Source organism: Netta rufina (genome assembly GCF_964035555.1).
Source record: "Netta rufina genome assembly, chromosome: 6".
Taxonomy (NCBI): Eukaryota; Metazoa; Chordata; class Aves; order Anseriformes; family Anatidae; genus Netta; species Netta rufina.
Window position 1 is genome coordinate 2,937,289 of NC_140129.1, and position 15,576 is coordinate 2,952,864.

General features: G+C 36.4%; 1 protein-coding gene across 6 annotated transcripts in view; it reads right to left on the minus strand.

Moving 5' to 3' along the window:
- The window catches only part of SLC39A10 (solute carrier family 39 member 10), a 76,753-nt gene that overhangs the window by 23,924 nt on the left and 37,253 nt on the right, over positions 1-15,576 (minus strand). For 5 of the 6 annotated variants that reach the window (XM_084289021.1, XM_084289023.1, XM_084289024.1 and 2 more), the window contains 6 exons: positions 12,645-13,718; positions 11,714-11,915; positions 5,882-6,051; positions 4,718-4,936; positions 3,291-3,411; positions 1,245-1,616 (listed from right to left, as the gene is read on the minus strand). In XM_084289021.1, the coding sequence (XP_084145147.1) occupies positions 1,245-1,616; positions 3,291-3,411; positions 4,718-4,936; positions 5,882-6,051; positions 11,714-11,915; positions 12,645-13,718 (2,158 nt within the window). The remainder of the gene's footprint in view (positions 1-1,244; positions 1,617-3,290; positions 3,412-4,717; positions 4,937-5,881; positions 6,052-11,713; positions 11,916-12,644; positions 13,719-15,576) is intronic. The other variant, XM_084289025.1, reaches the window with a different exon arrangement.

Here is a 15,576-nt window from a genome sequence, read left to right on the forward strand (position 1 = left end):
TTCTTTTAGTAACTTTTGTGTAAGCTAATTTAATTCAACTTTAAGTTCATGCCTTAAATCATTCTGAGATGAGAAAACTGATGTTAAATTTCTGTACTATAGCTGAGAAAGGTACAAGAAGAGCCTGTAGTGAGCAGTCAAAACACTAAATAAAGTAGAAAAAAGGCACAACTTTAAGATAGAGGAAATTTAACTTTCCTCAGAGAAGTATGGATTCCTCCTAACTTGATATACATTAAAAAGATTAATACAAACATTTCTAAAACTGTACCAAACAATCAGGTGGTTGGGCTTGACACAGAAATATTTAGAAATGGAGTTTTAATACAGTGAAGCTTTCAACAGATGGCGTAGTGATCTTTTTTGGCCTTAGAAGCCACTGTCAAAATGTCTTATAAATTCAACATGAAAAATAAAGCAGTAAGTTGATTTTTATTAAATATGGTTTCTTTTTAAATTAGATAAAGAGAAAGTGGAGATACTGTAGTAGATTCCATTGTTAACTCAAAACCCTAATAAAGAGATAATCCCCTATGCTTCTTTTGACTTGTAATGATGTGTTAAAATTAATGTGTTTCACAGTTCAAATCACATTTAGAGGTTTAAAATAATTGAAGTTGTAATCTAATCAAATTTGTAATTGTTCCTATTTCTCTGTTTGGTAGTTTAATCTACATTTGGCTAGACATAAATCTATACTAACTGTAATCCGAAATAATACTTTGCTGAAATAAGAATAAAATTATCCTAAGGAGTACTTTTTTGAGTAGCTGACTCATTTATTAATGCATACATGTGGAGTCAGGAGTACCTGACTTATTTATTAATACAATATTTATGTGTTAATGATAATATTCCTATTATTATTATAAATAAATATAAGTAACAACAAATGACATTTCTTCTGTCTTTGAGGCAAATACTGAGACCCAGACAACAAATATGCACTACCGGTGCTCCTTAATTCACAAGGAAGTTACTCGGCACCTATCTTTATCTAACAGATTGCTACTGTCACTAATGCCAACAAAGTAATCTTGGTGGAAGCAGTCACTGAATATTAACAGAAGGAAGATGACAATTACAACTGATGGCCTTTTAATTCCTGCCCTGAAGGAGAATAAACAATGCCAGTAACCACAGAAGCTAAGTGGAAATCTGTGATCACTAATAAGTAAAATGCGACCAAAGTTACTCAACATGAGGAGAAAAACTGTTGAAAAATACTCAGTGTTTTTGCCTACCTATTGCTAAGCCGTCACTGAAGTTGTGAATTCCATCTCCCATAATTACCATCCAAGCAATATTAGCTATCCCTGTATCTTTCAGGTCTTTTCCAGAATGGCAGTGGCCATGGGAATGATGTGAATGTTTGTGATGCCAGTGGTGACTGTGTTTCCTAGCTATCATTTTATCTTCACCATGGCTGTCGTACTCTGAATCGTGAACATCATGAGCATCTTGAGCAGCTCGTATAACATCATTGTGAGGATGGTGCATGTTGTTTTCTTCTTCTACAGACAAAAAGTTTTTGGGAGGGGATTCCAGCTGGCCATCTAAGTCAGTCAGTTCAGTTTCATTAAGTCGATCTTCAGATAAAACCGAGTCATCTGCTCCTGCATTGTAGTCAATTGAGAGAAACACTGCATTAATTCTGATCAGAATATATCCAGCTACTACTGCAACATTAAGCTAAGAATTTACTTGCTTTGTGAAATCTGAAATAGTGTTTTAACACATCCTAATCTAATAATTGTGTGATTAACATTCTGTCAATGAATAAATAAATTCCATTACGCTATTTTTCAGTGATTTGCATATACAGCATTCTAAAAGTCTCCACTGTGAGGCAGCAGCTATGCACCCATTGCACACGAAGTCTGTTTTAGCCTGACCTAGGTGTACTAGGTGTACATCTATGACTTTGCTACTGACAAAGTTTGTGGTTGAACACTGGAAAAGGAGAGTTGCCAGCACCATGACGGCTCACACGCTGCAGATGGAATGCTGCACATACAGGACATGGAAACGTAACAGGATCTGCCGCTGATACAACAGATCTTTAAACTGCTTCTGTACCTCAACTGTCTTTGTGACAGACACTTGTGTCATACAGGAAACTCCTTTAATGTAGCTCATTACCCTGCCAGCAACCAAAGCCATTTTTATAAAGACAGACAAACTGAAAACAATGCAGAAGGCTTGCGTGTATAAATTTTAAGTTTACTAGTATTTCTGAAATACTGTTAAATAAAAGGAAGAGGCAATATGTGCTCTAGGAGACAAAAACAATTATAGAAAAAAACATTTATGGACAATGAGTTTATTAGCATAAAATAACTGAACAAAAATATTCAAGAGTCAGAAAAAAAAAGTAGAGGGAGTAGAGGGAATTATTAAAATGGCACAGAGTACCTATGCAGCAGACAATGAGTTTCTAGATAAACAAGCTCTTAAACATAATTTGGAGGCTGTCTAAAGCCTTTTTGCTCTATGTCAGTTCTCCAAATCTCATTTTAAGTTGTCTGAATGGAGAAGGCTGCAGACCTAACACTCCCTACAACGAACCATTCAAATTAACAAAATTGCATTTGTATAACTTATAGCGCATGCATTCTTCATCAACCAATGAATTCAGCAGCCACACTGGCAACCGGAAGGCAAGTTTACAAAGCAAAGCTCTTCCCCTTCTCTTGCCCCTTCGAGACGTGTATTATGGCATTCCTTCTGGGTTCATACTGCACAAGCATTCAGATTATTATGAAGGAATAGCATATGAAAATTATTCTGGATCCTTGAGAAACATCCTTGAGAAAATCAGAGATATTTGATTACATTTATGAGAAGAAATTAATTTTGCTTAGCTTTCTTGGCCAAATTGTAATTGGTCAGAGGATAGAATCTTTAAAGTGTAATAGCATATCATCTTTCAAATTGTGTGTGTTAATTTTTGATCTAGTTTTTGCCAAGTCTGAGCTAGCTGGGCCCAGATTAACCAAGCGCTTAACAAAACTAAAGAATTACAGCCACCCAAAAACCCTGACTGCTTCCTAAGTCTGAGAACCATTTGTAGGGTATATTAGCAAGTGTTCATGGTAGTCTCAGATCTCAGAAAAACAAAATATATATAGCATGGGGAAAGTCTATTAAGCCTTATTAACAATGATTTACATAATAGCAGCACAACTGTACAAGAGGTTACATGCTACATGCCATAGGTTACAAGCATAGGTTACAAGCCATTACTTGGAATGTCATAATCAGAAAAAATTCTGAAAATAAACAGCTACCTGCAAGGGGTTTGAGCTGAAGCCAGTCAGCATCTGGTCTATTATTTAATTTGTGATCTGAGAGTTTCCTTCCAATTGGTGATTCTTCAGTCTGCTTTTTCTTGCACCATTTCTGCTGACTCTGCAATAGGAAACAATTGACATTGGATTTGTAAAAGGACGTCAACAGAAATGAAAAAAAATGAAGCATTGCCAAAAAACATCTTAAAAACAGACTACCACACACATGCACAATTTCACTCCAGTAACAGAGTACATAATTGCAAAGAACATTGTAACAGCCAAGAAACACATACCTGGAGTCATTGCATTCACTTATTTTGTTCAAGAAAGCAAGCATGCAACAAGAACAGCTCCTGTTTTGTTCAACTTTAGAAGTTTCTACTCCTACAACTTCCTCATATTTTCCTTTAGAGAAAAGCTTGCCATCTTCCTGTGCGCACCCCATACCGCAAGGATTATAGTTTTGCTAAAGCATCTTAGGAGATTTAACTATTTAATTAATCTTAGAGATATGTAATAGCTTTTATCTTTTCATCAGAAGATCTAAGAAATGCCTCCTCCAGCACAGAAAATCTTTTGCTGCCTGTCCAGATGAGGCAGCAATTTTGATGTGAATGAAACTGGAGCAATTTTTGTTCACTCTTTTTGGGAGAAGCAGTTATAGTCATTTTCATAAAAGTGTACTTAATAATGACTGCTGAAATAATATGGCTCTTTGGTGGCTTGAATTTCCACTGACTTACATACCTCTGCAAGTACTCAATCTCCTTTTATACCACCACTATGATTACAGCCTGCTTCCAGACCTAAAAATCCAATCCTTTCTTTTCAGGGAAGCAAGTAACAATTTAAATGACATTGTACCAAAAGCAGAAGGTCTGCAATTTTCTACTGTGACTACTTCTGTTACACTGGCAGCATTAGTTGAGAGTATACAGTTGCATTTCTCCTAAATTGTCTGGCAATTGTTTTGCTCTATTATCAGTTCTTTCTTACATACTTCCTTTTTGTATTTTTGCAAAGAGATCATAGCATTCTGAGGAAGGAGCTGTAATTTCTAATATTTAGAGATATACCTCAGTGGATGTTGCCAAAAGCCTGGTATTTTCCCCATCTGATGTCTACTTTGTTTCCCCAGATTACTTTGTTAAGAAAAGCAACCTGTTTTAGAAAGGGTTTCCTCACATGAAATCAAATGGAACACACATTTTAAATATGTGTATATATATATAAAAGATATAAGAGACATATATATATATGTGTGTATAAGATATATATATATATATGATATATATTTTTATTTATATATATATATAAAATACACACAGAATAATGAATCACCACGCAGACAATTCCTCAACACTCACGAAGATACATTCAGGTAAAAAGATTTTTTTCAAGTAGCACACAATTTCACTGCATACCTTTTGTTTATTGTAATGCTTGTACATTCTTATACAATGTTCAATGATGAACAAAACATAAATGCCTCCAAGTGCCACAAGACCTTTCAACACTGGATCATTTTCTTCTAGAAAGCCTTCAGTCCCTATTCCATGTGGGTGGGCATGTCGATGAGAATGCCTGTGTTCATGAACGTGACCTTGGCCATGGTGGTGGCTGTGGTTGTGGCCTCCATGTGACTAAAGGAGAGAAAGCAGTAACACTGCGTGACCCGGTGCAACTGGGAGACTGGAACGGCTCTGACCTCAGATGACAAAATACGGAGCCTCTTCAGAAAAGCAGTACCAAAAACACTTCAGAAGATTATTGTCATACAGGTATGTTTTACCACAGAAAATCTTAATTAGACTATTTATTACTCTAATATTCATCTGGGTGATTTTTAGAAGGGGGAAAAACAAAGAAGCTTCAGCTTTTTTTTCTGACTAAAAAGTGCTAAATGCTAGAACTGAGAACACTTAGGAAAATCACACAGTTACTGTTGCTACTGTCCCACTAACAACCAAGCATCATGTTTTTAACTATTACAATCAGTTATAAACTTAACTCTGATCTGCAATACAAATTAATATATACATACGTAAAAAAACCACACTGTATTAAAGTTTACAAAAAGAAAACATTAATGTTAGTCTTTTTGTTCAAAGGATAAAAGTAAGTTTTAAAACACATTTTCCTTTTTTCCTAACAATTATGGCATACTGTCACAAATTAAAAACTGCTTACCTTCCCCTAGAGTTTGGGCAATTTCTTGATTCGTTACATTAGAAGTCAATTTCTCCCCAAAAGCTAGTAATCAGTAAGCTGTATCCCCTGAAACACTTTAAGGTGGTACTGATACACAAGTATCAAAAGAAAGTAACACCGCTAAGTTTAAAGTGCTTTTCTTGGTCTCAGGCATTTTAAAATATTTTTAAAGTTAGGTTATGAATATGCAACTGCAATTACATTTATTAGTAACACGCATATATTTTGTTTTTAATGGCAAGGCTCAAATACTGTTTCAGGACGTCCATCAGCCAAGCCAATCTACAGCTGTGAGCATTTGTTAGTTGACACTTGTCAAACAGTTCCTTCTAAATTCTATATGCACTTGAATAAAACGTAAGGAAAGCAATACTTACATGTGGCAACAGGTGGAGTAGAGCATCTCCACTCATTGTTCCTACAGCCAGAGCTACCAAGAAAGTTAGAAGAAATTTGAAGCACCATTGGTTAATGATGGGAATCAAGATCACACCTAGCAAGGAAAGCAGGCTAATGACGGTGATAGAGATGATACCACAAAACCAGGCTGTGGGAAGAAATGGATACAGAAAGCTTATCAGAATAATAATTGTAAAACTTTAAAGACGGATTAATGACTTTCAACTGTGTCTTAAGAAGGTGACTTTCCTTCAACCTAACTCGGGTGATTGTTCATTCAAAAGGTGCTGAAAATATGAAGTACCTTTAGTACTCAGGTCCACAGCAAAAGACACACAGGCTTATTCACTGCACAATAGATCGAAAAATGTTAGAAGACAATCAGCTAAGGGAACAGAACAGCCCAGCTCTTCTTACTGACTGCAAGCTCCCAGCTTAGCTCTGCAGTCTATTCATGAAACACAAAAACCCCAGATTTCATGCTGGAACAAAAACATCTTGGCTATTTTTTTCAACTTACTATGACTCTATGGGCACTAATTCATGTTAAACATTTATTTTCAATTATATTCTGATGGAAATTGTAGGTGGAGTAAATACTTCCTTCCCTTTGGTAGGAGTAACATGTTCAGTTAGGCACCATTCTCTTCATCTGGTGCTCTGAAAAATACATTTTTACTTATGAGAAAAAAATGTAAGACTCAACCTTTGACAGAGAAACCTTAAAATCAAATGCTAAGAACTTAAAAAGAACTGAAAGCAACTTGCTACCGACAAGAAACAGTTTGCATTTTTCTGAGAATTTCTACTGTTGTCATTGGAAGAAACAGTGATAATGGCACAGGGTACAATCAACATAATCCTGCTAATTAAAGATGTGCCAATTTCGACATGACAAGGAACGACAGAAGAAACAGATTCTGAGAACAACGAAACATGCCTCTTGCTGTCAGAATCTCGGCCTAGGAAAATACTTTCTTCTACTTTTTTTTTTGTCCTATCAGAGAAACTTCAAAGAACAGTTAAAAAATGTTTAGTTCCAATAGTACAGTTCATAAGGTTCACAGCCCCAAAGACAGGAATAGTTGGTGGCTCCATGTATTAATGATTTAACTCTTTTCAATATCACAGCAATACACATAAAAATAGAAATGTATTTACAACACAAAGTAGAGATTTACATGGAGAATTATGAAACTAATATTCACATATGGTATTACCTGTAAATATAATTGAAAAAGAAACAAACTTTTGTGACACTGATAGTGTGATCATGTCACCATGCAAAGTAACATGTTACAATGACATGGAGTGAGCTAAGTTACCTCTGCTGAACAATTTTCATTAGAGGCTCCCACTTTACAAATGGTAACTGCTTGGGCTGAGACATTCCAACAACATAATTTCCTGAAGCTGAAATTTTAATTATTTGTTCCAAGGTTTAATCTAAATGCTTTAGGTATTTCCAGTTTTCTTCCTAGCTTCACTCTATCAAAAATGTCTACGCAATTTGCAAGCTTTGATGAAAGTTAGCAACTTCTGATTTTAAAATCATTAGTGCCTCTGTACTTTGGTACAGGATCTGACTTCCCTCAGTTTGTGAAGTTCTGCTCATTCTTCACCAAGAAGGGAAAAACACCCAAGAAGGGTGTGGGAAGATGAGAAGAGAGGAAGATTATGTGTTTCAATGAGCAGCTGCAACACATCACTCAGCAGTCAAATGTCCCAATAATTCTACTTGTACAAAGAAATGCAACAGATCAGATTTAACAAGACTTTGCCACCAGAAGTGTGTCTGCTGCAGCCTGTCTGGTTCAACACCAAAACTTACAAGATCTGCTGTTTCACCCATGTTGGGGGATGCTCATTCTTAACAAGTCTGTATCTCCCATGACAGTGCAGAAAAGGAAACAATCCAATTCAAACACACAGGTTACAAGAACATATCCAACAGGAGAAACTGACTGGAAAAAGATTTAGAAAGCATGCAGCATATACTAGAATGGGGATTGACACTGAGAAGAAAACAGAGTTGGTGAAAAGACAAGGACTGCAATCACATGAGGAACTAAAGAACATAAGTCAGAAAACAGGAATACAAAGTAGGTGTAGAGTGGAAGCAGGACTCTGCAAACCAAAATACTGTCGCTACACAACCCTGAATCATCCCCAGAGCACTTCAATCATGTACACTCGACGAACAAGCCCTGCTGAAAGAAACAGCAGAGATGGACATGTAACCCAATACCAAATCGTAATGTGCATGCTCAAGTTGCCCAAATTAAAGTTAACAGCCAGCTGGCAGGACACAGATGTGCTGATGGTCATTTAACCTGGCACTAACAGCAGCCTTACATGGAGACCGAAAACGGAGGCTATGTATACTGGCTGTCATGGCACAGATTTGGCAGATGCATCTCTGAAGGGCGCACATACCTTTTTGAGTGATAGAGTATCTAAACATGGCACCCCGATTAAGGTGAGGCACATGAGAAGGAGAATACAGAATCTGTGCCCCACTCCGAAGCTGATGGTCAAAATCAGCAGCTGTTAAAACAGTTGTTTAAACTCTTTAAAAGGGTATGGATCCAAAATTATCAGCAAAAGGTTGCCATCAAATCAAAGGACAAGAAATATACACAAAAACAGCATATGACCCCACAGTTACATACGTGTACAAACTTATTCTGATAAAGTTATCGCCTGAGATGAAAAGGACTACATTAAGACCTCTGAAAAAAAAAAAAAAAATCTGACAAAATTTTATTGAATGATTTCATACAGCTGCAGTGTCCAAAACACTAAAATATTATGGAAATAGGCCTAACATGCAGTATTAAGAACACTGCAATAGCTCGTAAGTTATAAAAGATCTTGGTGTGTAACAGCCCAAGGAATACTAGATAAGGCTTGGTCAATGAAGTCAAGTTATTAGGTACTGGTTTATAATTTTCTTCTGGAAAAAAAAGTAAGAGGGAGGTGATCCAAAAATTTCCTCTGTGAGGGACCTCTGTTCAAACACTGCATAGCCAACAAAAGACGGCTGCTCTGCGTCACATTTGCAGAGCTATTTGTAAATTACAACGGAGCAGAAGGACAGATTCTAAAGGTAGATTCCTTAGAAGGCTGAGAAAGGTTACCTATCTGCAAGCTTTCAGAAGAAAGCAAGCTAATACCAAGGCTCCAGTGCAGCAAAGCCTTCCTGCATTCAGGGAATGGTAAGGTCCAGGGAATGCTGTCTGATCTGAAATACCTTTAAACAGCAGCCCTAGCTGATCCCTGACTTGAAAAATTTGCTCACTGTTTACTTGCATCGTATCTCAGTGCTGCCCCTTTTGTGAGAGGCTAGGTTCTCAATCCAGGTATACATTACAGTATTTCATAGACAAGTAGGTGAATTATATTCTCAAATGTAACTTCTTTCACTTGAGATGTAAACATGGTTCTAGTCTATAGGTACATAGCACAAACACAGTAAGAGACCCTCGCCAATATCTATGGCAATTACACCATTCATGCTAACAGTGAGCTGCTACAATTTCTGGCCCTGCTTCTGAAGAACTGAATCAAGCAATTGTGGTAGCATCAATCTGTTCACAATCAACCAAGTGACAGCTGTAAATCTAATGATTTCAGTGAACTGAACTAAGAAAAGAAAAAAAAAAAAATACAAGTGGCAGTTTGTCCAGTAACTACAGCAACATACGTTCCCAAATGATTTCAAAGTACAGGAACAACATGGTGTTTCTCAAATGTGGAAAGCCGATTCTATGTTCCAACGTGAAGAATATGTCTACTGACTGATTCCCAATCATTCAAACTGAAAAAATTAAATTAAATGAAAAGCTTCACTAGTTTTACCACATTCAGGATCTACTTCTCTTGCTGACTGACAGCTGTGTGTCAGCAGCTAGACAGTCCACACAGAGTCTGCGTGGCTGCATAACAGGTGGAGTTACGATGAGAAGTTAGAGGGGGAAAATAACATCATACAACCCTCTTCAGTACAGCCCTGTTACGTATCTAGAAGTTCAGTAATCAAATAGATTAGTTTGATTCATATTCGGATGCACGCTTACTTTTGAATTGCCTAGGAACCCTGCATGATGGTAATGCTGATAGGTACACCATGAAAACTCAGTTGTAGATAAAAAGCCCTTGAAAATCCTCTATTAGAAGATCTTACGGAATTATCCACAATTACAGGTACAAAACTCAGCATGGTCATCTAAGTTTTTGGTCACCTATTAATTAAATTATTTTGCTTTAGAAAATTGTCAGACCCAATGAAAACCTTGCAAGTTAGTGTAAGTGAATAGAAGCAGCACCAGTCTATTGCATATTTGGGAAGGTGTAATTAATACTGAAGAAAAAAAAAAAATCAAATATCTAGTGTTTTTTAAAAAACCTGCATCCTCCTAACTTTGACAAGCATTTCTATCTAAGAAGGTTTACATTAGCCTGGGCAAGGACACATTTTTGTTTTAGCAGAATCTCACAACCTACAGGTTAACAGTTACTCTGACATTCATCTCACGCCTCCCTCAACCCTCAAATACCAGTTAAGACTTATTATTTTGTGATTCACTTCCTTACTTAAAAAGCAAAAATGATTATTACATCACCTGAAGTCTCATTCTAGCTAGCAGAACAGTACACATGACATTGCTAGATATCGTGATTTATCATTATCTACATCAAGTTGACCTGTTTCAGAAGTTACTGTTTGTTTACAGAGCCAAATTAAGTGATTTTTTTTTTGTTTACAATTAACTGGCTAATGTTATTTATACTCAAAATACCAAAAAACATGTTAAATGTCCACAGTAAGGTTCACTTATTTTGCTAATTAAGTCTCGTCAAACGTTAAAGGATCTTCATGCCTGGTTATTCATCAACTCTCTTCCTCATTATATAGAAAGAAAATGAGTTCTTTTTAAAAGAAGCACTCAGCTGCATAAACTTTCTAATTAAACTGGTTCAAAATATGTGCAACATGACAGCTTCGTGCATGGTTTCAACATCTTAATTGGCAGAAAATGCTTAAAGCCGTTCTACAAATCCGCTTGATAATAAGACAAGGCAAGGGTCAACTCTTACTACAATGAGACTACCCCAGAAAACAAGTGATTTGCTGCCACACAAAACACATACAGTATATCTGATTTACAGCCATCTCAACAGTAAATGAGATACCGTCTCTCTATAGGAGATTTACATGCAACAAGCTAATCTTTCTTAATGATGCTGGAGTCATTAAAAATAATTACTAGCACTGCATTCTTTGTTAATACACGCTTATGTACTAATCAATATTCACGTCCCCAATACTTTTTAGATTTATAATAGTTTACTGCAGTAAAACATCTGTCAACAGTTCCATTATAATTTATGAAAAAGACGTAACACTTTGAATGATGGAAACAATCCGAACTGTGAGCAGACGTGCATCTCTAAAGGTGCTTTTATCTCCAAGGATGTTCCATGTTGCCTATAGACCTACTAAGAGTCCAATATCTAAATATAGGTGGGAAGAATCAAGGCCAAAATGTGTTATGCCTAATAAAAAGTAAGAAAAAAGGTGGTTTCCTGAGCCATGGTCATTTTGGAGAAGCTATGATAGCACCAAACAGGATGCTATGTCTCCTGAGTTAAACAAATGTTGTCTCAAATTTCTTCTGATATGTTAAATTTCAACCATTCCTTTACTATGCAGTCAATGCTAAGTTGTATGACATTTCAACCTTTTCTTCAAAGTTGATATTCATAATGCAAAAAAAATTGAAAGCCTTTGGACGTTACACACCTACCTGAAGCACCTGTTTTATCTTTATTCTGAATTGATGCAGTTTTACTTTTCATAAAATCTTCAAGCTCATCATAATGTACAATACAAAGTCTTCTCTCAACTTGGTATAGCAGAGCAGGACACATGTATGTAAACAATTCAGGAGATATTGGAGAGCTGGTTTCCAGACCATAATGTCGTAGCAGCTGGGTTACATTCAAGCACTGCAAGCAAATTGTACAAAGAAATTAAATGTGAAAGCAACTATTTCATTAAAAACTATAGTTGTGGAAAATTTAGCTTACAATTTCATAACACACAAAGGAAAAGAAAAAACTCTGTCCCACAACATTCCATCAGAGCTAAAACACGCCTAAAGGCATAAAATGTATGAGGGGAAACAAGCAGTACGTATATCGGTATTATACAACTCAGTCTCCAAACACCTATATAATCTATATTGCTTCACATTCTTTTAGGACAAAGAAATTACAGACACATTGGAAAATATACATGTGTTTCTTTTAGGAAAAAGTCTCTGCGCAGTTTCCAAAAAGGTTACTAGTCTTAGATTCAGAAAGAAGTCCAAAAAACATAGGGAGGGGAAAAAGGTGCTCATGAATTTTGGGAAGGGAAAAAACAAACAAACAAACACAGATACCTGAAATACCTAAGATACCTGAAAACAAGGTATCTTAGAAAATCTGAAATATCATCTTTAAACAGAGATAAGCAGGCAAGATACCCTAAGAAAAGATAGATGATGGGCAGGCAGACATGAAAACTCACAAAGTAAATTCAATATTGTGGCACCGACCTCTTAGTGTTTTCACTCTGCCCGTATTATGCAACTGGCACAAACATTTCCTTCTGCTTTACTTGTGGGTACATATCTTCAATTATTATTTAACAACAGCAAAGGTGAACTTGCCAGTTCTCCGTTTCATACTCACCTCTTCACGATCACGTTCATCTTCATTATGATCCTTATGACTACGTGCTGAAAAAGTAGTGTGTTTTCTTACACCCATCTGCTTGCGAGGTGCCTCTCGCTTGCTGGTATGGTGATGTCCATCCTCGTTACCTAGACCGGAATCTTGATGTCCGTGACTAGTAGAATGATCACTACTGTGTTCATGATGGTGTACATGCATATGAGATGCATCATGTACGTGATCATGTTTATGAACACGATTGTGCTCATACTGATCACCTGGATGATGATCTGGAGCATAATCTTGTGTAGTATCTCCTGAAGTCTCACTGATTTTCTTTCGTTTCTTCTTCTGTTTCCGTTGTTTTCTTTCACGTTGATCCTGTGTTGTGTTTGTCTCTGTTGAAGGTCCATGGTTCTGTTCTCCATGCTCACTGTGACCAACTGAATCATTGCGAGAATGATGTGTACCATTATGGTCAAGATGATGGTGCAGATGAGGATGGTGATGATGGTGATGGTGACTCTGGTCATGAATATGTTTCCCATCACCTTTTATAGATGACAGAGCTGCATCTCTCTCATGGTCACATTTATGATTTCTCTTTGCAGCCATACCAACCATGGTTTGATTTTCTGAATCTGAGTGGCTATGAGGATGGTTATGAGAGTGAAAATGCTTTCCTTCCTGTACATCTAAAGCATATAGGTGAGAAACATGATCATGGCCAATATCATCATGATTTATCACCACTACTCTTACTTCTCCTAAACCAAGGCTTATTAACAGTTTTTCCAGGCCAAAAAAGGATAATCTTCCATTTTCACCAAAGCGATCAAAAATCTTTTCAATGTAGTATTTTTGCTCATTTTCAGCTTCCAAAGCTGAAAATTTACTCGGCATAGACTCTGTTCCTGCATTCTGGTGGTAGGGTGCCTCTGAGATCTGATAGTAATTATGGTAGTGTACACGTTCCTCTTCAGGACCATGGTCGTGTCCATCTTCATGGCAATGATTGCACTGATGAAAAATAAATGTCAGCAAACAAATGATGCAAAATTTTGTGTGCATGTGTACCTTCATCTCTGTTTCCTACAAGAAACACAAGGGGAAGCACTTAGGTGTAAAAGCAGAATCAGTAGTGGTATTATGCTCATTGCAGTACTTATTGGCACTAACAGACTCACAAATCTTTTTAGATATTAGCATTAACAGAATAACAATTGCAGTATTTTTACTGCAGAAATTGTATTAACATTACACAACAGTAACACAGGCTCTGTATATTTAAGATATGTAGCCTTACATGCCATACTTACAGGAGGCAGTTACAAGAAAAAGATAAACATTTACAGTCAGTCAGAACATTTACTGTATGTTTTCAGAGGCGTCTATGCTTATGACAAGCTGTAATACTGGAAACCTCATTAAAACAACTTAATGAATAAAAAGGGCTCAATATAACACTATTGTCTCTATTTTCTTATTTAGGGGGATGGTGAGAAGATAACAATTGAAAAGCCAAACATCATTTATTCTCTTACGCACAGCTAAACTACTTCTGCTAAATATGCATACTGCACAATTCCCAATTTTAGTAGGTAACTACTGATTTAAAAATAAATAGTCAATAACTGACTTAAATGTATTACTAAAGATAAGAACATTTATTAGCACTTTGTTTGCATGAGTTTACTGGTCCCAAAGATCTACGTGGATGTTAATTTAAAAAGGAGGTTCTACAGAAACCTTTCTAGGCAACTCAAAATATGATTCTATGCTGCCACACACTAAGTCAGAGTAGTTTGCAATGATTTTCAGGAATTGCATCATCAAGGCAATGTCATTTGCTATTTAGCATTAAATGTAAATAACTTAATATTCAACATCAGATAACAATGAAGACACTTCATAAGTTTAACATATTCCGAGTTGAAAACAATTTGCTACTCGACAAAACATAGCAGCTTTGTTTAAATATGCTAACAAAAATACAAAATTGGAATTATTACTTGAACAGAAACTTTAAGAAAAAATCCAAGTTTATATTTAGTGAGTTTACATCAAACTTGAAAGCTAAAGATAAATCAATAGCTATGTTTTATGACTTCATTTTCTGCAGACTTATTTTTGGGTAAAGAATATCCCCTAGAATACATGTTAAAAAAATCATCCAAACACTGCCGAGGCTTGCTAGTGACACCTAATTTGTCACCTAATTTGTTCACCTTGGTACAAGGCAAGGTGAAATGTGCATCATTTACAGCAGTTCACCTAGATACAAGTAGCAGATAACCATGCTCTCCTATCAGCAAAGAAACAGAGAGAAAAAGGAAGAAGCATGAAGCTTCCCAATCAATCTGAGCGGTTTAATGTTGACTGAAAAAAAATGAGTATATACAGAAGTAGGGCTTTTACACATAACTAGTTATATACTGAATATGATTGAGGAGGAAACGAGAGCTGAGAGGTGGATGGAGTTGAGATCTTTCTGCTTCTGTATGTCCAGATGCTGCCAAAAACTAGCAAATGCAAGGACAAAATAATAGGCAAACAGATCAAGTATGCTTTTATCTTGTTCTACACTTAAAACTGCTTTAGTAGCCTATGTGTACCTCACCTAGAGCTGTATGACCGACCGTGCTTTCACTAAGATGCCAAGTGATCTGGCCAATCTATCCTAAAACGAGATTGAGTTGCAGACAAGAAATGGTAAGTGTACTTGTCCTCTAGCCCAGCTGCTAACTGTGTTCTGTGAAAACTGATGAGAAAAGTGCTTTATAGCAACCCACTAACATTTTCAATCCATTTTCACTTCTTGAAGTATTAGCTCAATGTTTTGTGCTTAAGTGCCTGCAATCATGTTGTATATGCACACGCACACACGACAGTGTTGGAAGCTCTTATACCTCCAACAGGTTGACAAAAAAATCAAAAAGGAAAAGGGCTA